Source organism: Trachypithecus francoisi, unplaced genomic scaffold, assembly GCF_009764315.1.
Source record: "Trachypithecus francoisi isolate TF-2019V2 unplaced genomic scaffold, Tfra_2.0 Lachesis_group4, whole genome shotgun sequence".
NCBI lineage: Eukaryota > Metazoa > Chordata > Mammalia > Primates > Cercopithecidae > Trachypithecus > Trachypithecus francoisi.
The window spans coordinates 128,026,246-128,053,484 of record NW_022681469.1 but is presented as its reverse complement, the minus strand read 5'-3'; the positions used below and the strand labels follow the sequence as shown (position 1 = coordinate 128,053,484).

Below are 27,239 nucleotides of genomic sequence, written 5' to 3'. Positions count from 1 at the left end.
TTAACTCATTGAGAACAAATCATTTTTAGTTACTTTGTGTAAGCAATATAATTTGGATATATATTTGCATATCTTATTGAAGGAGAAAAAATTTATTATATATTTTTCTCACTCAATGTTTATTATGTTACAGTAAATCATTTGCAGTACCCAAAGCTAACAAAGCTGGATTCCATTGTTTAAATTTTGTAAAATACAGGAAATTCCCTCTGTAACAGCTCCCATCCTAACCCTGTGAAAGGGGTGAGCCTGTGGTTCTGAGCACCTCAGAAACGGCCATTTCCTGACTCTGTATAGACGGTGTTTTCCATCAAACTCCAGTTACCCCTTGATGAGAAAGGTACTAAAGAACCACATTCATTAACTTTCTTAGTATCATGTTCCCCTTCTGTACCGCTTGTTTACTGGTTCAGTAAGAATATAAAAAGAAAGCAACCTGAAATCAAATCCAAATGACCACTCTCACCTCTCCAAAGCAGAACCAGTCCTTGGGGAATAGTCTAGTTCACCACTGTACAGACAAGGAAACCAATACTCTGTGAGTTCCACCACTTGCTAAGGACACAAAGCTAGTTAAATATTTGTTCCAAAAGGGATGTGAACCCACACTCTGACCTAATTCTGTTCAACTGATATGCCACAGTTTATATTTTTCAACTATTAGCTTTTAGGGTGCTTTCAGTGCTTCATAATTCTAAATGTAAACATGATGGTACCAAATGGATTTTAGTTTACTGCTTTTAGTGCATTAAGTTAGATGACTGATGCCAAGTATAAGATTTGCTTTATGACTGACATTTTCTTAGAGGACTCTCAGGAAAGACCATATCAGAAATAAGTGGGTATGTCTATTTCACCATATGTCTGTCGGCACTATATAGTAACAAATTTGGCTAAATCAATATAGGTGAAGGGTACCTAACAGTTGCTTTCACTTGTATATATTCATCACTGCTAAGATTGGAAATTTTTGTGTATACTGACTTGAATTATGAGGATATGTGAATGAACATATGTATGAATATTTATTTATGGTGGTTTGACTATAATCTATCTATATCTTTTAATATCTGTACAGGAGAGACCAGGTTTTGCTTTTATAAAACCCAAAAATATTTGAAGTATCTTAGAAAAATGGGAGGGGTGTGGAAACAGAGGTAGTACACTTCCTTTTCAAAAACTGATTAAAAACTACACAGTTGTTAGACAAGCATCTGTAATTATGTGAGACATTATGAAAATAAATGGAGTATCAAGCAATACTTGTATACAACTATATGTTTAATTGCTTTAATTCTGTGGGGATGTAGACGGATATTTCCTTATATTGATTAGAATATAGGACAAGTACAGAAAATAATTTTAGAGAATTTAATGAGAAATAAATTGTATCACACCCTCCAAGTGAAATTCACAAGAGAATGGAAAGCCAGCATAAAGAGGGAGGAAATGAACATTGATTTACTTCTTAAAGAGAATATATGGAAGGGTAGAGAGAGGACACGATTTTAAGTGAAGAAAAAAATCCCTCTTCACTCTGGCTTGATGGAAGAAGCTGTGTACCCAGAATGTAGGGGGTGGCCGGGGAGTCACACAAAATGAGCTTTAGAAATCAGATATGGTAGAGCCAAGTGACTGAAGGTCTTCAATGCCTGGCACTGGAGTTCAATCTGAACAGGGGCCAAAAGAGCCATGTCAAGTGTGTACACAGCTGTGTGATGGGAGAGCACTGGGCTGTGAGTCCAGCAAAGATGTGGGGGGCACACCAATGCAGAGACACGGGCAAAAAGGCTACTTTGGATGCCAACACAGAAGGTTTTCAGGTGCAAAAACAGGGCCTGAGCCAAGGGGCTTTTCCAGAAAGATTTCCAAATGAACAACAGCAGGCCAGGGAGATGAACTGAACACAGAGATGCAGGGAGACACAGAGCCACATGTTGTGGTCCACAGCACAGAGGGCGTGCTGCTTTTAAAGGAAGGAAGGCCAGCAATTTCCATGTATATGTTTCTAAAACAATGTACTGTCACAGAAATGTTAAAATAATCTCTTTGTAATTAGCAGACTCAAACTAGGTCAGGGAAAGGTATTTTAAGAAAACTGAATTAATATAAACACACCTCTAGCCAGGAATAAAATTGGTAAGCATTATGAAGTTGATGATGATCACTATTTTCCTCACTGTGATTGTTTGAATTTAATTATTACACTATTCACATTTAAATCTTACTTTATTTCACGGAGGATTTGAAAAGGCATACAGAGAAAGTGACGCTTCAATTAATGCTTTATTTGGTTATTTAGTCTCCTTATTTTAAAATGCATAAATAGCAAATGTGCCCATTAAAGCACCCTTCAATATTTGATGTAAAGAAAGTTTTTAAAATTACACATCACAACTTGTGCGTTGTATTCTACTTGACTTCTATCCTATACTATATTCTACAGTACTTCAACTATTTCACTTTTTCAAAACAGCAAGAAAAGCATCAAAAAGGCTCTCAGATATACTATACTCAACTGTAGTGAGACAGAATATTACACAATTAAGTAGTAGCAGTTGCATCTCACTAGCAGCCACACAGGGTATGTGGTCATTATAACATGAAACTAGTTCTTTCATGTTTATCTTGCTGGCTAAGATCATGGGAATTACCAAACTATTTACTTTCTGCACTGTGTTCCCATAGACAGTTATAATTGGGATGATACTTTAACAGTCACAAAGGCAGACTTAATACTGACACCAGACTTCCTCCTTTTGTTTGCCTTTTAAGAAGAGGTCATTAATAATGGCAATGATTAGCCATTGCAGTCATCACTCAACCCAGACAGCAAGCACAATGGCTCTTACATCAAATCTGACCTATGACGTAAAAGTCTCTCAACCTTGTAAGTGAGCTTTGATAATTCCCTCCACACAATAGCATTTCCTATTATAAACATCTGTTTTCTCACATGAACCACGTTGAACATGTTAAAAATAAGTTTCTCTTTCCATATCAGTTTGTAAAAGGGATAATCAATCAAGATATAAGGCTGAAGGCCCAAGTCTCCTTCCCCCACTGATGTAAATTTCCATCCTAACTTTCCCAAGGGATTTTTAAGTTCAGTACTAGGGAAGGTAACTATTAAACCCTTAAGAACACAGTAAAGCTTTCCTTCTTCAAATTATAGATAATATCTACTAAAGACATTGAATGTACTTTAAAAGAAAAGAAATAGTCAGGCATAATGCTAAACAATGTGCTAAACAATTCCTTCCAACTCTAAGATTCTGTGCAATCAGGTCCCCAAACCAGTGAACTATTGCTCTTTTCATTAGAGATTCCTCTGGAGTCAGGTGAACATAAATGAATATTAGAACAGACATCTGACACAGGCAGTTTGGAAATATCAATACTGCTCCTCCTTGTTCTCTTGCCATAAGCTGAATGAAGAATTTTAGTCATTTAAGCTGTTTACTAAGATAATGAGAAGCAGATTTGTACAGAGATCAGGAAGGGCAAAGAGGATTCATCTACATACCAACTCCAAGTGACAATGACCACTTAGAATGCTGTATTCAAAAGGATTTGAGACCATGTGCAGGCTCAACAGAAAAAAATTCAACATGGTTACAATGTTTACCAAGGCCACATGGGGAATAGTAACAGCAGCACTTGTGCCAGCTTCTTGCCTCTTTTATGTGCATACATCTCCCCAGAGAAGTTTCTTCTTCCTAAAAGTGTCTGGTTATTGCACATCTGAACAGGCTGAACCTAGGGTACCACAAATAAGTACTGCAAATGCAAACACCATGGTATAACTTAATGTCAGTATCTTACCCTACTTTCATTAGTGTGTCAAAATGTGGTTAACTCAACTGATAAGATGTTTTTTCTCTGGATGACTGACAGTGCTATGCAATAGAACTTTCTGCAATAACGGAAATGTCCTGTATCTGGGCTATCCAATGTGGGAGCCACTCATTCACATGTGGCTATTGGGTAGCTGAAATATAGCCAGTGTGTTCTTAATTTTATTCCTTTGTATTTAAATTTCATGTGGCAAGGGGCTATCATATTAGGCAGCACAGGACTAGAATGTTTGCTTGCAATGTTAAAGTAAATCCACAGAGGATTGGCTCTAAGTCTGTTTTGCTTCCTGAGGTATGCTATGTGCCTAGAACACTGCCTAAAACATAGTATGCGCTAAGATATTCACTGAATGAATACATGAGTAAAGAGATTTGTCCTATCAGGTCATCCTAAAGTATGGATGGTTTTGCATCTTTCGGCTTCTGTGCAGCATGATTAGAGGGAGATGTGTGTAATATCACAATTAAACACTCTCTCAGACTCAAATCAGTAACACAGCCCTCACTGGGCTTAGTAGATAAAGTATTTTCCATAGAACTTCAAGCAAACAGAGGGTCAATCGAAACATGTTTAAATTCTGCATTGAGAATTCAAATACCCTGAAATACCCTCAGCTCCTAATCTGAAAGATATGAAAACAATTTATTTTAAAATTGGCCTTTCTGATACTCTGCTGGAAGATTATTTTGGATGGCACTTCTTTACCCTCACAGGAAGATGGTAGGGACAATACTAGGTTATCAAACGAAACCGAGGGTAAGAGCTTTTTTAGGAGACACCAAATAGAGCATTTAATGTTCTTCTATAATGAAAAGACATCTGGCACATATAACTTTGAGCACCTGCAAAAATTTACTTATAACAGTCTGCAATACCAGCATTTATTTGCCCTAAAATAGTATTGAGGAGTGACAAAAATGGAAAGGCATTATTAACGAGACAGATCACAGACAACGATTAATTCTGTTCCAAATGAAACGGCATTTTAAACAAAATACTGTCAATATAGAGTGGAGAACATTACTTTTCATTAGCAATAGCACATTCTAAATATTTTTGCATTGTGAACCTGATGTCATTAGGGAGAAAATACCCAGAGTTGGCTATTGCATTTGGCTGCCTTTTAACACATGCCATCAAAATAGTAACAAATCATTACACAGTGCTGTCTGAGACATAAACAAAACATCCTCTGAGCACTTTCTTTCACCTCTCAATACTTGTGGGGACATGTGATCTTGAGCTGAGAGGCTCTTCTGAAAATGTTGTCCACATGTCTAAAGTTTTCCCCCTCACACGTGTACTCTGCCATCCACCCTCAACCAAACCATCTAAATTACATTCAGATTTTTGTGGTATCATAATAACTTCAATATGGGATATATTTTCAACATTCTGGTAAGAGAGTCCTTTCTTCCCTGCCTCACCCTTCTTCCAAGTTATTTCAGGTTTGCATATTTCATTTTCACATCTCAGTGGGATACCCATCATATAACATTTATTTGTGAGGTCTAAAGGCATAATGTGGGGGATTGTGAACTAGCATGTCAAAACCACATACTGCATGCGTATGTCTTAAAGAATGAAAAAGGATTCCTTTTTTCTCAAGATGTATAAGCTGTCTCAACAGTATAAGTCCAAAGCGAATACCACAACCTAATTAAAGATGAAGAGCATAACAAGCAGTATTAAAATGTCTTTTTTGATTCATTCTTCTCCAAGTTATGTTTTTATCAAATGTCTTGTCTCATTAATGACTCCAAAGACATAATGAGTATACATACCTTCTAATCTCACCAAATTCAGAAGAGAGTTGAAAGAATTTTCTTCTACATGTTTTGGGGGCTATGACAGTGGAGAATGTACAGGCAGGGTAGAAAGGGACTTTCAGGAGAGACTAAGTCCATTCACCTGCCTACAGGGATAAGCATGCTCATATATTCCCAGACGAATAAGACTTTTTAAAGATCTCTCAAGTAAGAAATACCACAATCTCTTCTGGGTACCAATTCCTACATTTAGAACATTTATTTCTAGGAAGGTCTTCCTTGGAGTTTAACCATGCTTCAGGGCCAGCTTCATGAGCATTCAAGCTCTGCAGTCACAAAGGGGCTCATGCTCAGAAGGACCACCTACCAGCCCTGCCTGGCTTAATGTTTTGTTGTCACCATCTTGAAATTTTTAATAATTTTCCCTCTGAACTTGTGTTTCCTAAATGAACTATGATGAAGCAATGAAGCACATGTATGAAAAGGGAATATATATGCAGTATGCATGCCCCCTTTCTCCTTTCTGCCTCATTCACATGTAGCCCCATGAGCTCTGAATTCCTGTGGCCCCGTGATGAGTAGGGGTTCAGGGAGACTCAAAGCAACTCAAAGGACGGCATGTTATGTCTAGACTGATTAAGTGGGGACACTGGTAGCCCTGAGAGGCTTTCCATGAGAACCAGACACATTTTGAATAAAGAAGGAAGGCGACAGAGTTCAAAGCAACAGGAATGACTGAAGAAGCCCATTGTATCTTTTCTTACTCATGTTACTTCCCCTTTATTACCAAGTCACTTACAGTGAAAATGATAACATAGAAGGAAAGAAAAAGAGTGATACATAGTTCCTTTCCCTTTCAGACCTTCCTTTCTCATCGGTAAGCTGAAGGTAGAGAGCACAGGAAGATAGGCACACATCAACAAATGAAATAAAAAGTTAAGTCTGGTGATTCCACAGTTCTATAAGAACAAAACATATGTGTAAGTACAAGCTACAAAATATAAGTTGCGTAATTTTGTTGCTTCTGCATATGAGCCGAATGCTGTCATATTTGCATTTCAAAGAGGCACTGCACATTACAAAGACCAATGGTAACATTCACACTAACAATTTAAATTTTTAATTTTTCTTACTCAGAACATAAAATAGCAAATAAAAAACGCCATGACAAGTCAGGAGAGACACCGCAGAAAGAAAAAAGCTTGGCTTTTAGTACCTGTTTTAACAGCACTTTAGCACCTTTTACCCTACTTTTTGAACAAGGAGGTCTGTGTTTTCATTATGCACTAAGCCCTGCAAATTACGTAGCTGGCCCTGACTCGCTTCCTCATGCTCCAGATTACATCCACTGCATCTATTCTTCGAGGTCACCATTTGTTAGTTTTCACCCTTTCCTTCATTCATCTACCCCACAAATATTGACTGCTCTGTGCTCAGGCACTGTGCCAGGTACTGAGGACACAAAAAGGAGTAAGATATTATCATTCCCCTTAAGTGTAGTTGTGAAGATGGACAAATAACCATGGAAAGTTAGTAAGACTGGGCCAGGTGTGATGGTTCATGCCTTGTAATCCCAGCACTTTGGGAGGCCAAGGCAGGTGGATCACTTGAGGTCAGGAGTTCAAGAACAGCCTGGCCAACATGGTAAAACTCTGTCTCTACAAAAAATACAAAAAAATTAGTTGGACATGATGGCATGTGCCTGTAGTCCCAGCTACTCGGGAGGCTGAGGCAGGAGAATCGCTTGAACCCAGGAGGCGGAAATTGCAGTGAGCTGAGATCACACCACTGCACTCCAATCTGGGCAACAGAGCAAGACTCTGTCTAAAAAACATACATACACACACACACACACACAAAAAACTGATCTTGCATGACTTTAGTGAGGACAATAAATAATAAACATAAAATGTACAAATCACTTCTAGTAATGATTGCTAACCTTTAGCACTCTATTTAATTATCTCATTTACTTCCTATTACAACTTATTGGGTAGGTCCTATTATTGTTTCCATCTCACAGCTACAGAAGAGAGATTTAGAACAGTTAAGAAATTGAACCACAGTGATTTTGTCACTAAGTGATGGAACCAATAAAAGAAGTCACCCAAACCTGTTTGACTACGAAATCTGAGTTCATAAGTGACAGCTATCATTCTTATTAATATAATCCTAACCATTATTTATTTTCTAGTATTACAGTTGTGTCTCCATTTCTAGTTTCTCAAAGGTCAGTTTTAGTTGCAATTTTGTCAATCAACTTATAATATATCATTCACCACTAAACAAAAATGTGTATTCTTTTTTTCTTTTTTTTTTTTTTTTTTTGAGGTGGAGTCTAGATTGGTCCCCAGTCTGGAGTGCAGTGGCGCGATATCAGCTCACTGCAACCTCCGCCTCTCAGGTTCAAGCGATTCTCCTGCCTCAGTCTCCCGAGTAGCTGGGATTACAGGCACGCGCCACCACGTCCAGCTAATTTTGTATTTTCAGTAGAGACGAGGTTTCCCCATGTTGGTCAGGCTGGTCTCAAACTCCCGACCTCAAGTGATCCACCCACCTCGGCCTCCCAAAGTGCTGAGATTACAGGCTTGAGCCACCATGCCCAGCCCAAAAATGTGTACTCTAACTTTTCCAATTTACTTATTAACAGTTTGGTTAGCACATAAAATATAGCTTCTTCTTTTTCTTTTTTTAATCTGACAATCATCTGACCTAACTGTAGAAAATTCAGTTCAGCTAATAAAACTGTGGTTTTGAAAATTACATTCATGATCTTGTTCACTAAAATATAGGCAGACAGACCTGTGTCCAAATCCTGGCTCTACAGCCAGGGTTTCAGAAAAGTACTTAACTCTTAAAGCCTAAATTTTCCCATAGGTAAAATGGGGATGGAAAGAGTACTTTAACTACCTCATTGGCCCATGCTTAAGAGTAAATAATTCTTACAAAACACTTAAAATAACACCTGGGACCTAATAACCACTCAAAAAATTGTTAGTTTTACTATTACTATTTTTAGTTCTCAAATCTAGGTTTTAAAATGGATTTGAAATGATTTCCCCTTGAAATGTTTTCCTCCAATACGAAGAACTAAGTTCAAGGGTCTCGTAATTTCCGAGACATGTATTTTTTTTTTTGGTAAATAGAAGCACACAAAAAGTCCCCAGAATGGCCCGTGTGGTCACATATACCTCTACAATTCAAAGGATCTCAGATGTTTTAATTTAAATAATCCTTTCCTGAAAATGTCAAATACCACCCTCATTTTTTCTCTTTTCAATCTGAACTGCCTATTCTAGGATTAAGGGTAAAACAGTTTATAAACTACACATAAAGAACTCTATAAATGTAAGGAACTATTCACATCAGTTTTAGCAAGGCTATCTCCATTCTCTCTAACCTTTGAAGTGACACTTAAATTTAAGAAGGTTGAGCAAATTAAAATGGCCGAAGTGTTTTCTCTGGCAAAAAAGGAAAGGATTAGCTAATCTGAAGGTTACTGCCGTCATCCAGACTGTCAAATAACTGTTTCCCTGGCCTCTAAGTGATTGAAGAATACATAAAAAGTAGACTGGACCACATAAAAATTGACTATATACCTATTCTTAAAATAGCTCTACAGAAAAAGGCCTTTGTTTGACATTTTTATTATGGTTTCAAGACAAGGAAAATAGCCTTTCTGTAAAAAAATCAAACCCTTATTTGATACCTTAGAAAACCTGATAGCCATGTGATATCTTCCTAAAACTGAAACTTCAATAATGCTGGCTGTTCCCACCATAGGCTTTCAGGTCCTTACCAATTCTTGAGTGTCTTCTTGTAGCGGCAGAAATGCCGCTTCCAGAATCGCAACCTGGTCAGCACTAAGCTTCTGCCACAGCCCGATCAGCAGAATCACCAAATGGGTGGCACTCTTCAGCCTGGTGAATGACTGGAACAGATTGCCTTGGTTTTCCTCCACTGCATCTGCTAGAGCGATTACCTGCAGATATTACAAACTTTGGTTAGGGATAATTTCACAATTCTTGAGCCCTCAACAAATTACGTCTGGCACACTTCTGTTTTTCTTTAACACAACTTGATGAACTTTGTCTTCCACAAACACAAGCTGTGTTGAGTAATAAAAGAGTTATCATTCATCTGCTCACTTCCTTCTTTTTAAAAAAAAAAAATGCCCACACTAATTCCAAATCCATATGGCCAGAAGTGGAAAATATCCACGAAATAAGCTTAGCAGGGACAGGGTTCAGTGTATGCTTTGCCATCTATTGACCTTCTTCAATATATGGTAATATAAGTGACCTCTAATAAAGTTATCACAGTCTTTATTACCAGCCACATAGATTAATCAGTTAAAACATTCTCAGAAGAATAATTGCATTTGCCTTGTAGTTCAAAATAACTTCATTACACTTTTTTCAGAACATTATCTTCCTCTAATATTAGTCTTTAGACACTACATGGTAATGGGATATCTAATATTTCTTTATTATATTTAAAAGGTAAATAATGTTCAAACATTTGAGCAGTTGAGTAATGTCATTTTTAACACAAATGTCAGGCACCAGCCCACAGGGACCTGAAAGAAAAAAAAAAAAAGTCAGGGTGTGTTAGCTTTTCAATGCCAAATCTACTTAGGATAAAATTGGCAGGAGTGAGTAGAATTGACTTTTTTTCATCCTTTTGAATAATCCTGTGGAAAAAAGAACTAAAGCAACAATTGGATGAAACATTCAAAATTGCCCATTGGTGTTTTATTTTAGTTTAATGTCTTGGTGAATTCTGTGCTCATTAAAAGTAATGAACTGACTGCCGCAGAGGCTCAAGGCATCTGACAGTACCCAGAACAGCATTAGTAAAAGCCAGGGCCATATGAGCTCCTTTCTACAAGCCCCCACCAGCCTGGGAGACCGGAGTTCAGATGAGTCTCAGAAGTCTGGTGCAGATGATCCATTTGGTGATATTTCATGGTTTATTGACACGGGCTCAAAGGGCTTGTTAAAAAATCATCATTCAAACAAGTAGAACGTACAGCTGTGTGGTCTCCCAAATTCCATGTTGGGAGAGGGGCTGTACAGAAACAGCCCTCAGAGTCTCTCGGAGATACTAGAAAAGAGATGTAGACAGAGCAACTGAAGGTCCTTGCCTGAAATCGCTGGGGCGACCAAGATTCTTTGCCACTTGGCTGAGGGCTTGCAGGAGTTATAAAAGGCAATCACAATTCACATTTAGCTCTACAGGGAGCCATGGGAGTTTAAATGAAGACTAGCATAACGTAAAGTGCATTACTTGCTATGCGTCTAGTACTGTGCTACTTCCCAATTACATTCAAAAGAAGTACACAGTATCTTACAGTCCACAAGGATCTTATAATTTGCTGGAAAGAAAACATACATACACACCCAATTAGTGGGAAGAAACATTACTATAATAATGTCCTAATTGTGCAGAACAGAAAGTAAGTGTGAAAGGAGTTAGCAAAGGGACGGATTACTGTGGGCCAGAGTTAATATCCCTGGGGCCTCTTTTACTCAAACAGAGCTTGGAACTCATCCCTTCCCCATTACTTCAAGAAGTCCCCTTGAAGAGATGGTAAGAGCCCACTTTCCTTAAACCAAAACACCTGGAATCATGTTCCTCCCCCACCCCCACCGTGATTCCAATGGACTCCTGTTAAAGTCTGAGTTTATACTCTTTTTCTTCCGGTGAATGTTACCAATTAAGCCTCATTGTGGAGCCATCACATTATGACACAGATGCTTATTGTCAAAAAGTCCAAATCATACAAGGATCAAGGTCATAAACACCCACTGAATGCCAGATATGTGCAAGAATTTGCGGGAAGTACTGTAGGGAATTCAATGGTGACAGATCTAATCTCCACCTTCAAAGAGTTTGTAATAGAGAAAGGAAAATAGGTCAAGGAGGCAAATATTGACCACATAAGGAAGACCCTATAGGCTATAAAGGAGAATTCCACTAACATCGCGATTATTATGTGAATAACTATCCCTCCAATTAATTGAACATAGGCCACAGGCCAAACATTCTGCCCTGTGCCATACAGGTATCAGTGTCTTCAATCCTCACATCTCTCCTGCAACTTAGTTGACATTTTCTTTCACAGATAATAACTATGAGGCTCAGGAAATATAAGGTATTTGCCCAGGACTGTACGCAGGGTGTGCAAACTGTGCTCGAGCTTTGACGGGCCCAAACTTGTTTAATGCTCTGCTGTCTCTGCCTTGAAATTCTTAGTGATTTTATTTTTGAGCTTGCATTTTGCAAGTAAAATTGATGGGGCAATGGAGCATGCACAGGCGCAGAGGAGTCATACTTGCATTTAAAACTGCATTAATATAATGATTAAAGGTAAAATTCATGCTAATTATTCGAAATTTTAGTTTTTTCTTACTTAGAAAGCTACTAAAAAGAAAATAAGAAAACACCATCAGAAGCTGTGAAAGAGAGAGTACTGAAGAAAACAAAAAGCTTTGTATTTTAGTGGTTGTTTTAACAGCACTTTCTTCCTGCCTGTTGAACAAGGGCCCCTCATTTTCATTTTGCACTGGGAGCCACAAAATAAGTAGTCAGCCTGACCATCACCTAACAGATGAAAGAATAGGATTCAAACTTCGGAGTCTGTCTCACCCCAAATCTTGTTTGGGACCTTAAGCACGTTGTAGGTTCAGAGATGGGCATACTACTACTAGCTGAGTGTAGGGGGCCTTAGGAAGGAAGAGGTAGAGAAAGAAGCAGTGGTATGCCAGAACTAGCTCAGTCAGCTCCTCCCACATCAGGAGAAAGAACCTATTGTTCAGTTTTCAGAAATTTTGCAAGCCAGCTGTTACACATGGTCATTACTAACAATTAAATCACATAAACTTAAAACTAAATAAATTATATTGAAAACAAAGGTAATAAATACTCAACATTCATTACTTCCTATTATTATCTGGTCTCTGGAGGTTATTTGTGCCTATTGTATCCATATATTGGAAACACTTTGCAATGGGCTACAGTTTACATTTCTTCCCAACTCTGTATTCACGGACCTCACATTGGTAGCCTGAAATCAGCCATGGTGGAAGTATTTACTACATGAAAATCCACAAAAGTTACAAAGTCAGGCTTCCTACCCTTCCCCTTCTTCCCCAGAAAGTCTCTTGTTAACTATTTACTAGCACACCAGTGAGAAGAGGTATCTGCAATTTGCCCTAAGAATAGATGTTGAAGGCTGGGTGCGGTGACTCACGCCTGTAATCCCAGCACTTCGGGAGGCCAAGGTGAGCGGATCACAAACTCAGGCATTTGAGACCAGCCTGGCCAACATGGTGAAACCCCGTCTCTACTAAAAATACAAAAATTAGCTGGGCATGGTGGCGTGTGCCTGTAGTCCCAGCTACTCGGGAGGCTGAGGCAGGAGAATCACTTGAACCAGGGAGTCAGAGGTTTCAGTGAGCCGAGATTGTGCCACTGCACTCCAGCCTGGCAACAGAGTGAGACTCCATCTCAGGGAAAAAAAAAAAAAAGAATAGATATTGAATAAGGCCAATTTAGGCACAGTGTTTGATAACATTAAAAAGGTAAGCTGGGCACTGTTGTAGAGAAACCAAAATGTCACAGTGAAAGCATGCACTTAACTCTGTAGGCACTGGGGAGCCACAAAGTATTTTGACTGTGGGTGTTACTTGATGGAGGCTGCACTCTAAGCAGCTATCAGATCATAACAAATATTTGGGGCATTTTCTGGACTTAAAGGATGCTTTTACGCACGTTCCTCACTATCAAGGGAAAATCCTCACTAAGTGCAACAACATGTCAGTTCATGGACCCACCCAACTTGCTAAACACAGCTGTGATGGAACAATGACTTCTCAGTGAGACAGCAGCCCAAGCCACAGGATCTTTCCTGAGCAAGGCCCAAAATATATCAATCGGAGAGAAGCATTGTCTAAGTCTCAGTCTCATTGGATATATTCCTGTGCCATTGTGGAAAGAGTCTGCTATCCCCAAATGGTCACAGAAACTGGAAAGAAATGGGATAAACAATTCCTTATGTAAATTACCCCCAAGGAAAATCTTCCTGACCTACTGGCCAGCATGAAATACTAAACAGATCTCCATGTTTTCAATTTAGTTTTACATGTAACAGCCAGGTTTACTGTGTTCCCCATAAGAGCCAAATGAATTTAACAGAATTAACATAGTAAAAAGAGCTGGAAAAACTACACCCATCAGGATTCAGATCTCTGAGACCAAGGCCTAGAAGATCTCGACGCTCACCTGGAACTGAGAAATGAGGCCAACCAGCTGCTAGGACTTAAATTTGAGGGAGAGCAATTTTTCAGGGTGCATCACTGGCTGAGCAAGATGTGTGTTCCCTAGTGTTCAACTGAACTACAGAAAGGGAGGGTCTAGGAAATAATAAATGCTAACGATCTCAAGCACAATGTGTTGATGGCCTTTGCTTTGCTTTTTCAAATTGAAGGTTTCCAAATAAAATGGAGACCCCAAAGGACATCTCTGTCCAACTGCCATATCAGTTGATGCCAAAGTAATGAGGCAGAGGCCCAGGGAGCTGCTTGCAGGAAAACGCTCAACTCATAAAGTGAGTGTGAAATTAATCCCAAATACTTCCAGCTGCCAAGATAGGCTCTAAAATTGGTTACAGGAAAGCAGCAGCAGCAACAGCAGAGTAGACATGAATCATACTGTGTGAACACGGACACGTCCAATTTCTTCACCTAAACTTACCATTGAATCTGCCTCCAAATTTCACGTGTGGCACTACCACTGCCTAAACACTACATTGTTTAGTTGTCATTTCCTGAGGCCTGATTGTGGGCCAGGCACTGTGTGCAGTGCTGTCATACCCAGATTATCATGTGGTCCTCATGACAACCCTCTGATATAGGAACTGCTGACCCCCTCTCCCCCAACTTCCCGATGAGAAAACAGAAGCTTACAGACATTTGAACACACTGCCTGTGGTCATAAATAAGGGAAGAGAAGGGCTAGGATTCTAATCCTGTCTTCTGATTTCCTACTGGGTGCCCTTTCTTCTATACCAATATACAAATGATACATTCAGCCCCATAATATAAACTAATGTACAAATTATACATTCAGCCTCATAAAATAATCCAGTGAATTTTCATCTTGATAATTAAGCAACGATACTAAGGAAGAACACTACTAATATATCACATCCACGATAGGCATATGTGCTTTAGTTATGCTTTCCTATTCTTGCAGCTTTACACATGAGGTCCATGCGAATTGGCTGGTTTCTGCACAAAGTTGCGTAGTACTGCCCAAAGTTACATTATAAAGGAAATTCGTTCATAACTTGTAAGAATGGGAAGTTAACATACTAAGGTTTTTTTCTCAACAAAGAGAATTTTATTATGTTCCATATAGCTCAAAAATATGAAGATTTTAGAAAATAGACATTTTCTATGCCTGCTCCTTTAGTGAAACTACTTTTTTCAAAGGGATGATTCATTTATTTTCTATAAAATCTCACATTACAACGTTTTCAGTGGTCTGAGCAAGTTAATGTTTTGTAATAATAATTGTCAACAGCTATTTTTATTGAGGACTATCTAGGAGCCAGGGACTGTCCTAACCTCTTTACAGAAATAATCTCATTTAATTCTCAAAAAATACTGTGAGGTATATACTGTCATTGCTCCCATTTTAAAAACAAGACCAGAGAAGTACAGAAAGTGTCAAACAGTAAGCAGTAGAGCCAGAATTCATATACAAGCAATCTGACCCAAGAAACATTACTATGAAGCACCGCCTGCATTAACCTTCTGCCTGCATATCAGTCTCATCATGTGCAATATGTGAAACTAATTCTTTTTAGTTTCCCAATGGGAGGTTTCAGCTTTGTTGATCTCCCAATACCCGATAGATGAATGAGTTAAGAAAATGACATTCTTTTTTTTTTTTTTTTTTTTTTTGAGACGGAGTCTCGCTCTGTCACCCAAGCTGGAGTGCACTGGCCAGATCTCAGCTCACTGCAAGCTCCGCCTCCCGGGTTCACGCCATTCTCCTGCCTCAGCCTCCCCAGTAGCTGGGACTACAGGCGCCCGCCACCTCGCCCGGCTATTTTTTTTTTGTATTTTTTAGTAGAGACGGGGTTTCACCGTGTTAGCCAGGATGGTCTCGATCTCCTGACCTTGTGATCCGCCCGCCTCGGCCTCCCAAAGTGCTGGGATTACAGGCTTGAGCCACCGCGCCCGGCCAAGAAAATGACATTCTTATGATATGGATGAATTTATACATCCCCTAGGGAAGAATGCAATAGGCTGTGCTGGAACAGGCAATGTCCTGGGAATCAAGGATACGGAGCTTCTAGTCCTGGCTTTGCTACCAAGCAGTTTTATGTCAGTGTTCATCAATTTACTTCCATTTTCTGGGCTCTAGTTTCATCACCTTTAAAAAGTAGGAAACATGATCTCTAACATCCAGCACAGATATAAGTGTCTGATTCAAAAAATTTTAAATTACTTTTGGATGATGTGTTGTTTTGAATTATCCATGCCACTTCTTCCCCTCTATTTGCACACATAATAGGATTCTTGTTGACTTGGGGGTTTTAACTATAAAAGAGCATTATGAATATTTTTCTTTGGCTAATTCATAGGATTATGAAAATTAAGTGAGAGGGGTAAAAAGACAGACAATAACAAGTGCTGGCAAGGATGTGGAAAAATTGGAACCCACGTACTTTGCTGGCAGAAATGTAATACAGTACAGCTTCTATGCTAAACAGGCTGGCAGTTCCTCAAAAAGTTAAACATAGAGTTACCATATGACCCAGAAATTCCACTTCTAGGTATACGCCCAAGAGAAATGAAAATACATGTCCATGTAAAAACTTGCTCACGAATAGTTATAGCAGCATTACTTATAATAGCCAAAAAGTAGAAACAACTCAAATGTCCATCAACAGACAAATGGATAAACAAATGTGGCATATTCATATAATGAAATATTGTTCAGCCATAAAAAGAAACCAAGTACTTACACATGCTACAAAATGGATGAATTTCGAAAATGTTATACTAAACGAAAGAAGCCTGTGACAAAGGAACACATATTGTATGATTCCATTTATACAAAATACCCAGAATAGGTAAATCTGTAAACACAGAAAGTAGATTAATAGTTGCTTAGGGCTGGGGGTAGATGGTAAATAGGAGGAATGGGAAGTGACAGCTAATGGGTGTTCAGTTTCTTTTAGGAGGTGTTAAAATGTTCTAAAATTAGACTATGGTAATCGTGGCACAACCCTGTGAATAACACTAAAAACCATTGAATTATACTCTTTAAATGACTGAATTGTAATATATGTAAATAATATCTCAATAAAGCTGTGAACATAGTAAAAGAATAAAAGATATTTTGCAAGTATAATTCCTGTAAGACAAATAAATAAACACAAAGACATCTTTACTTAGGCAACAATTTTGATATATTAATGGCCATACCATATTGCAACTAGGGCTTAATTACCTTAAGGATGATGGAATAACCTTGTGACTCTGGAGTCAACCACATCTAACTATGACTACTGGTAATGCTACTTATTAGCTGTACAACTTTTGGCTAGTTACCTTACCTCCCTCAAACTTAGTTTTCTCACCTATAAAACAATACTCAATAAAAGCTAGTGAACATCCGTGCTGTTCATTTCTAATTGGTTGGGCTCCTGGTTACTATTTCTTAAGATTGTCTGTCGTTTAGGGCTCATTTCAATTTAGTAACACCAGGAAAATTCTGCTTTTTCTATTAGATTAATAATGACATTGAAAAAGAAAGACTCTTCTGCTTGAGGCAGTCTACCAACTACTACCTCCCAAATTAGGCAGGATAGCTGATCACCCTGCACTGTACCCTGACCCTCACTCTGTGGTCACTCAATGAAACAGTGTTCATTTTGCAGCTAAGTTTAATCAAGTTTCAAAGGCTGATTAAAAGCTTGCAAGTTACTCAACGTTGGATTTCCCTTTATCCACTCCTTTAGCAATACTATTAAAACAAGCACACACAGACACACTACTTTGCCTGGTATGACTTGTTCTCTAGAAATCCTCTGAGGCTTGTTAACTTAGGGAGCCAGACATTGCTTGTTCTTCTTTTATACCTTACTGAAAATATTAGAAAATTTGGTGATTTGAATAAAATGTTTCTCAAGTACACCATGAAAAGCCACAGAAAATCAAAACTCAAGCTCAAAAAGCCCAGAACATTCCAGTGTAAAAATATCAACTGGTAAGACCCCAACATGACCACAATTTTCCAGTACGAGGTACACATTGGGTATCCCATAAATGCTGGGTAAATTGATGAACTTCAAAGTCAGTCCACTTAAAGATACACTGCAACTATATTTTTTCTGCTTCTTAAATCCTGGACACACTGAATCAGGCACTGTCAGGCTCCCAATCTGAACGGAACCCAAGTGATGTCACATGGAAACAACAGACCTACCTCAATATATCTGTCATCTACTTTTTAAAAAATTGCTCCAGGTCACCTTTAGCCAGAGCTTCCTAAACACCAAACAGACAGCTCTAATGACTGCTGAAATGAATTTATTTTTCAGATGGCAGCCCTTTGGGTGGAAAGGCACATGCTCAGTCTAAGAGAGAATTGGAAGCAGACAAGAAATAGGGCATACTTCCCTCTCAACAATGTTGTTTGTGATGGCATTTGCTACAGATTCCAACATGGCAAAGGGTTTGCAATAAGGAAAAAAGAAAAGATTTTACCAGGGCTAAACTTTTACTTTGGATGAAATGATCCAATTTGTATCCAAAAGAATTGTTCTTTTACCAAAAACGATGAAATAGGGCTCAAAATGAAATGGCATGGAGATGATTTAAATGCCAGACAGGCATGTAAGAAGCATTTGGGTAGTAAGCTTATAACTAATCCATTCATTACCTACATGCATTCATTACCTCTGTGCTGAACTTATGACTACATAAAAGAGAATCCTGAGGCTTTTACTTTGAAGGCATAGCAAGAATCTAATTCTTAGCTGTTTTTGCTACCATATTATTTTGTATTAATAGGACAGTGAACTGGATTTCATTCTATTGCACTTCACATTGGAAAGAAAACCTGAGATTCCTCTTTAACATGCATTTAGCTTAAATTTGCAAACCAAAACCAGGATCAGAATACTTTTTTTTTTGAGATGGAGTCTCATTCTGTTGCCCAGGCTGGAGTGCAATGTCGCGATCTCAGCTCACTGCAACCTCTACCTCCCGGGTTCAAGTAATTCTCCTGCTTCAGCCTCCTGAGTAGCTGGGATTACAGGTACCCACCACCACGCCTGGCTAATTTTTTGTATTTTTTGTATTTTTTTTTTTTTTTGGAGATGGAGTCTGGCTCTGTCGCCCAGGCTGGAATGCAGTGGCCAGATCTCAGCTCACTGCAAGCTCTGCCTCCCGGGTTTACGCCATTCTCCTGCCTCAGCCTCCCGAGTAGCTGGGACTACAGGCGCCGGCCACCTCGCCCGGCTAGTTTTTTGTATTTTTTAGTGGAGACGGGGTTTCACTGTGTTAGCCAGGATGGTCTCGATCTCCTGACCTCGTGATCCGCCCGCCTCGGCCTCCCAAAGTGCTGGGATTACAGGTTTGAGCCACCGCGCCCGGCCAATTTTTTGTATTTTTAATAGAGACAGAGTTTCAACATGTTGATCAGGCTGGTCTCAAACTCCCGACGTCGTGATCTGCCTGCCTCAACCTCTCAAAGTGCTGGGATTACAGGCGTGAGCCACTGTGCCCGGCCCAAAATACATTTTTAATCATACTATCATTTCGGGTAGCCATTAAGACAACTGCAAAAGTGTACCCATTCAGTAAAAAACTTCAGTTGCAAAAATCATTTGTCTTCATAAGAAGAGACCTGCTAATGAGCTAAACTACCTGATCCTTCAAAACACTAAGGTATGATCGTGTGACTCTTAGAAGTCACAATGGTTTTTCTGGTGTATGATTACAATTTTCCCAGACACCAATCCACACTTGCAAAATGCCTTGAGAATGCACATAAAAACGGTTTTAGAAAAACAAATTATTTCTGAGAAATTTCTTTATAATATATATAGCACAACTCTTTTTTTTTTTTTAATGTTCTGCTGAGAAGAATGTAAAAGGTAGGCAGTGTTGGAATATAGACTTTGGCTAGGACTTCCAAAATATATACCATTGATACATAAAAATGTTAAATGAGAGAGACAATAAATCATTTACAAGTGACACAGAGACAAATTTTGCTATTTCTGCAAAGTTTATTCACCAAATAGACATGTAACTTAATCAGCTGAAAGGAAACGAATGCTTAGCTAATATAAAGTTTTAAAAATACAACTGATCTCAAGCCTGATTACTATTTTTACCTTTTTTCCCCCCTGGTTGACCAAATTTTTACCCCTTTCCATAAAATTATCTTCCTATAGCCAAGTGAAACCCCAATTTAAAAAATAATAATTGATGAAATCAGGTTGTAAAAAGAAGAATGAATGTTCTCTGGACTATGGTTACTCATTGAACAGATCGCTATTAAAGCTGGAATCTATGGTTGGCAATGTCGAAGCTCATTTTACAAGCCCTGGAGAATGCCACAGTTATCACTCTCCAAAAACAACATCTACAAGGTCTGATCTGAATAGTTTCTAAGTTTAGAATGTTTCAGGCCACATTCCTACATTCAGACATGTCAGTAATTATGTAACCACCCACACTGCCTCGAGTGCCATCTCCAATGAAGGGAAATGATGGATAGATGGGCAGTTGGCTGGGTGTCCTAAAAGCGTTCCTTTAGCTAAGGTAGCAAGTGCTAAGACACATTATTACATGTGGTCAGTTAGGGCATGCTCCCAAAAAGGCAGAAAGGGAGGCTGGAGACCCCAACAATGCTGGTGACACTGCCAATCATTTCCTTGGTTCCAGAGTTTAAGAGGTCAAAGTGACATTTTCACAATAGAGTGAAATTGTTGAGGCTTTTCTATGAATCCTCTTTTAAAACATCTAGTTTTTTCAGAGGGTCTACTTCTCTTCAATATTTGTAGTTTTTATATATTTTTGCTTTTTTAGATAAAATAGTTACACCACTACTATCTGGTAGTTCTTTGGCAAAACATGTAAATGTCTATATGGCTCAGACCACGTGGAAATAATACAAAAGGCAATGAGGAGAGCTGCCTGGTTTCATATGGAGTGAAACTAGGGCAAACTGTGAGTTATTTTTACAATCACAGGCTATTGAAACATTATAATTGGAAGTTGCCTTGGTGAAGATATGTTATGCCCGATTTCTACTGTGCTATACGTTCCCCTAGGTCAGAGACTATTTTATTGTTTGCTGTACCCTCCTACAGTCTCTGACTCACAGCAGGCATTCAATGAATGTTTGTAATACTAAAGTAAATTTAAAATGCTGATGACTCAGTACCACAAGAGTATCCATTGATGGTAATTCACAGGACCACTACTTGGACAAGCGAAGTAAATGCCTATACTCCAGGTAAACAAGACCAAAATCTCTCATTTTTGAAAAGTTTTTGCAGGCTATGATATTCATTGGGTCTACCACAGGTTGTAAATAACTGGGCTCTAAATCCATACCTTCCACATGTATTATATTACAATGAATTCTAAATTCATTCAAGTCTTTACTGCTGGTTTACTGCAAGTGTTATGAAGTCTGTAATTTAAGTTTAAAATACATCACAGAGCCATATGACGTAAGCATGTGAGTCAGTTTTAAGTGCACTCTAGAGAAGAGTTTCTCATCCTCCTCGTTAATGACATTTGGGGCCAGACAATTCTTTGTTGTCGGGGCTGTCCCAGGTACTATATGAGGTTTATCTGCATCCCTGTACTCTACACATTAGATGCCAATAGCATCTCTCATTACCAATTGTGACAACCAAAAAACGTCTCCAGACATTGTCAGATGTCTCCCTAGGGGCAAAATCACCCCGGGTTGAGATCCATTGTTCTAGAGTCAGTGAGATTGTGCTCAAAACGGTTATCTTTCTCATCAGCAGCAAAGCCCACAAGCAGAGGTGCTACCACAAGGAATTAGGCTACTAGCATCTCCAGCAACACTGGAGACTTTTTCATTCCATGATAAATGTCAGAAATGGATTTTGATTGATGATCAGAAGTTTGATAGTCAGCATTATAGATATTAGAATTGGTTCACTGGCAAAAATTAATTATTTTAAAGACACGTGGATTGACTGAATATTTTTATACTCAGACTCTCCTTTGCATGAACAGGGTATATGAATTCCAGCAAGACACTGATGAGATGGGGTCCAAATGTTCCTGTGTCTTGACTTTGGGAAGCAGATTTCTAGCTACTTGATGTCCATTACAAGGGAAAAAAGACACTGCCTTAGATTATTGTCCAATCTGCCCCAAAAGAACCTTTCCAGAAAGGCGGTAGTCCAGTACCTAAAGGACAGCTGGGCCTTCACCCAGTCTGCAGTATAGGCTATATGAATTGTCCCATGCTTATAAATGTTTATTTAATAAATGTCTTCACATGTGACAAAATTAGGCATGAGACATACTTCCATTAGAATCAGGGAGAGAGGTTTGGGGGAAGACACTCATTCTCATTTACCGCAAGCTTTTTGATGGCTATCATTACTTACCGAAAAGAATTTAAGATTTGTGTGTGACTAAATTGGCAAAGGTAGTGTGCCACATCGAGTGTGTGCGAAGTGATGGGGATACATGCGTTTTAAGAGCTACCTGCAAAGAACCAACAGTCTCACAACAAAAATAGGCCAGGCGTGGTGGTTCACAGCTGGAATCCCAGCACTTTGGGAGGCCAAGGCAGGTGATCACTTGAGGTCAGGTGTTTGAGACCAGCCTGACCCACACGGCAAAACCTAGCCTCTACTAAAAATACAAAAATTAGCTGGGCATGGTGGCACATGCCTGTAATCTCAGCTACTCAGGAGGCTAAGGGACGAGAATCACTTGAACCTGGGAGGCAGAGGCTGCAGTGAGCCAAGAATGCACCACTGCACTCCAGCCTAGGCAACAGAGTGAGACTTTGTCTCAAAAAGAAGAAGAAGAAGAAAACCAAGAGGAGAGGGGTTAAGCAACTTGATGAAAATCGCACAGCAATGCCAAGATTCAAACCAGGTATCTTTAAAACCTATAAAGCCCAAGCATTTTCCACTGTGCCATACTGTACCCTTCAACACACACACACACACATACCCCTAAACTAGATGATAAGCGCTATACAAATGGCTATCAGGTTAAGTGAGTATGAGAAATCCCTATAAATGACTCCTCCCCAACAACTGATTTCCTGGGATGAAGGGCCCATAGAGTCCTTTGTCTGTCCCTCTTTTAAGTAAACCTACATTTGAATGTTTGAACCCAAACTTTGGTTCATAACAACATTCGAGTCCTGCACATTACTCTTATCGTTTCCCGTCTACATCTGTGTTACCTGCCTGGCTCTGTAGTCGTTTGAGTTTGTAACCACTTCAGTAATCATAAACTCTAAACATTAAAAAAAAAAAAAGAAAAACTACAACAGGTATGGAAAAACAGATCGTCCTCATCCTAAGTGATTAAACTGAATCTGGGCTCCGGTAATTTAACTCCAGGAGGGTCCTCGACATCTTCAAGCTTCAGTTTTCTCCTTTGTAAAAGACAAGTGTGTGGCTTGAAGATTAAATGAGATACAACATAAAATGTATTTGTCACAGTGGCTAGCACATAGGAAGCATGCAATAAAGGTTAGCATTATTATTATTATTATTTATTCCCTGGCTAAACACTCAACCAAGATATTCTTTTTTTTTTTTTTTTTTTTTTTTTTTTTTTTGAGGTGGAATCTTGCTTTGTCACTCAGGCTGGAGTGCAATGGTGCAATCTTGGCTCACTGCAGCCTCCATCTCCCAGGTTCATGCCTCCTGAGTAGCTGGGATTATAGGCATTCACCACCATACCCAGCAAATTTTTTTTGCATTTTTAGTAGAGACGGAGTTTCAACATGTTGGCCAGGCTGGTCTCAAACCCCTGGCCTCAAGTGATCCACCCACCTCAGCCTCCCAAAGTGCTGAGATAACAGGCATGAGCCACCACGCCCAGCCCAACGTATCCTTTAATAAAGCAAATTAAAATTCAAAAAATGTCGTATACCTGAAGACAATAATAACACTCCCTTTTGCCTCTTCATCTCTAGGTTATACAATCCCAATAATTTCAGTACCTCTTCATGGGATTGATTTTGTACATAAAATACATACATTATTTACCAAAGTATGTGTCATAATCTCCACATCTTCTCTCTCAAAGCACCCTGTATGTCCCCTTCTATTATATCCATCACATTTAGAACAACTTGCTTAATACTTGTAAGCTCTGTGAAGGGAGGGACTGTGTCTCGTCTTATTTACTACTGTGTCCCCAGCATATAGCATAGGGCCTAACACATAGTAAGGCTCAACAAATATTTGTTCAGTTGAACTGAATTAAATTCCACTTGGTATACCTTAGAAAGGTAGCATATTAGCTTAATATTACTAGCAGAACATTCTCTCAGAAGTAGAGCTAGTGCCTAGAATACTAGTTATGAGGCAGAGCAAATAATAGATATCCTTAATTCCATAATGCCCTTTGCTTGTTAGGCACCTCTCCCACCCATACACACATTTTTGAAAAACACTTTTAATGGTTTATAAATCAGGATGTGCCACATTTAATATGGTAGCCTTACTTTTTATCCTCAAAAGTTATCTAATCAATAGTGTGCTCTAAAAGTAATGTCTTAGAATTCATTAAATGTATTTTTGTGTGGTATTTTGTGCGTATTTGTTTGGAATTATACCTCCCAGTGTATTCATCCAGGAAATAACTGTTCTAAGAATATGCCTGGCTACCCCTTGTGGGGCATTCTCTCCAATTTACACAGTGATTCCTCTCCCCATACTTCCTAGGTGGGACCTACTGCAGGCCAAGCATGAATTCCTTCATATGGTCTCTATAATGACACTGTGCAGTGGGGTTATTAGATCTACTTTGGCTGTGACGAAACTGAGGTCCTGATGGTTTAAGACACTGTCCACAATCATGCAGCAAGATTCAAACCCAGGACTACCCAACAAAGCCCATGTTCTGTCACTGTCCACACTGCTTTGAAAGAACTCTATGGAGCTAGACAATTCACGTCCACAAAGTTGTTACTTATTTTCAAATTTAATTACGATTATGACTTCAATGAAAGAAACTGTGCATGCTGGGAAAGTAATAAAGTCTATTTCTTATGAATAGAATAGAAGCTAAATCAATTTACTCTAAGAAAAAAATAAAATACATGTTTATTCAATCTCTTCAACAAGTATAAATTGAGCACCCACTAGAGTGTCAGGTGCTGCATGAACCTTGATGGAGGAAGAAATGTGGCTCAATGAGCAACTGACACTGGGGTTAATAAACATTTGTGAGATAGTGACATTTTTCACAGTTATGAAATAATTCTTAATGACTATCTTTGAAGTGATTTTCAACTATAAAACTAGTCAAAATATAGTCAATATCCATGTATAATTCTAATACAGACCAGAATTAAATAAAACAAAAAGGGACATGATAGTTTTGGTCCTGGCGTATTCTCATGTAAAGCTTCTCTGTTAAAACATACAAATAAAATCAAACCAGGCAGGAAAACAAAAAAGAAAAAGAAAAAAGAATGATCTTTATAAACGCAGCAAATAAAGAAAAATCTACAAACCCAAGTAAATGTGGTATGTATAAAACAGATCTTTTCTTGAAATGTCCAAATTTGGATTTGATTGGATAAGAGGCCCCTCTAAACCCATGTATTTATTTCTTCCTTCTAAGTAGCTGAAATAGACTATATGAGGATGAGAGCATCTGATAAGAGAGGTATGGGTTACAAGCTAGTTTTAAAAATAATTCACTTTCTAGTTCACTTAACAAATTAAACAGGTGTCACAGTTTAAATTGGAATCCTCTAATAGAGTCCATTTGCTAGAAATCTGAATCCATTTTCAGAAAATAAGAAAAAGATTATTATCATACAAATAACTGATTCACACAGCCAATTTTTGTTTAAATTCTTGGTATTAACATCCAACACTGTGATAAAGAGCCGAATTTGGATAAAATAATAAGTATCACACAAACCATCCAGAGAAGAAATTTTAATTCTGGGGCTAGAACACCATCTTCATAGTGGAAGCGTTCATGAGTGATAGGAAAGATCACACAATAGCACATGAAGCTTCAGGAAAGAGTTCTCTGTTTCAGTTCTCTAGGGTTTTATCCTGTGGCCATCATTTAAATTCCCCTAAGAACACCTTAGAAAATAGTGTTTAGCAATCTTCAAAAAAGTTCTGATTTGATGATCAAAAACAATATTGAGAAAGATTACACAGATTATTGGGGAACTGGTCACCATAAAACTTCTGGTATATCAGAAGTCGATTCTGGCAGAATCTGAGAAGGGTACGTTGAGCAGTCACATCTTAGTTTACTGATACTCAGAATATTTAGATTATATCTCTAGTTTTATACCAGCTATTGCCTGAACAGAGACGAGCGCATCAGGAACGTCTTGGTCATCAACACTACTTTGATAAGTTATTAAATATCCAAGTTTCCCTTCCACCTACTACAGAAAACTCAATTTCAGAAAAAAAAAAGCCGTAAGTAGTTATTTTTATTTAAAGAAGTCTGTCCTGGCCAGGTGCGGTGGCTCACACCTATAATCCCAGCACTTTGGGAAGCCAAGGAGGGTGGATCACTTGAAGTCAGGAGTTCGAGACCAGCCTGGCCAATATGGCGAAACCCCATCTCTACTAAAAATACAAAAACTCAGCCAGGGATGGTGGTGCATGCCTATAATCCCAGCTACTAAGGAGGCTGAGGCAGGAGAACCGCTTGACCCCAGGAGGCGGAGGCTGCAGTGAGCCAAGATTGTGCCATTGCACTCCAGCCTGGGTGACAGAGTGAGACTTTGTCTCAAAAAAAAAAAAAAAAAATCTGTCCTGAATGTTATCTGGTGTCTCAGACACACATGCCACTTACAGCTGTTATCAATCACCAGTAATGCTCCGCTAAAAACCAAGTAAACTCTATTCCCTCATATGAAAACTACTTTTCTTGGTGAATTCCTTTCCTCTGGAGAGAAATAAGCTCTAAAATGGAAGAGACTGAGAGGAGATAAGTTTTGAAATCACAGAATCAGAATTTTAGGGCTAGACCAGAAGAAATTTACTACATCACACTATGGTCATTTATTTATATGTCTCTTTTACTTAGATTATATGTTTTTTGAGAACAAGGACAATGTTCTTATTTATAGTTCATGACACTGTAAATATACAATATATTCATCTGAATTCAACTGACTGAATTTGAAAAGATCTTCAAAATCATCTAATCCTAGCCCTATTTTTTAATGCTAAGGAATAAAAAAAAAGTTCTAAGGCCCAATTAGGTGTGGTGACTTTCCTAAAATCACACAGGAGGTTAGTACTAGAACCAGTACTAGAACCCTTCACATCAACATCCTCCTTTAAAA

At 38.7% G+C, this 27,239-nt stretch overlaps 1 protein-coding gene across 9 annotated transcripts in view; it reads right to left on the bottom strand.

Annotated features, from left to right (window-relative positions):
• Positions 1 to 27,239, bottom strand: part of BBS9 (Bardet-Biedl syndrome 9) — a 602,892-nt gene that overhangs the window by 196,096 nt on the left and 379,557 nt on the right. For all 9 annotated transcript variants that reach the window (XM_033193464.1, XM_033193468.1, XM_033193466.1 and 6 more), the window contains one exon: positions 9,427 to 9,609. In XM_033193464.1, the coding sequence (XP_033049355.1) occupies positions 9,427 to 9,609 (183 nt within the window). The remainder of the gene's footprint in view (positions 1 to 9,426; positions 9,610 to 27,239) is intronic.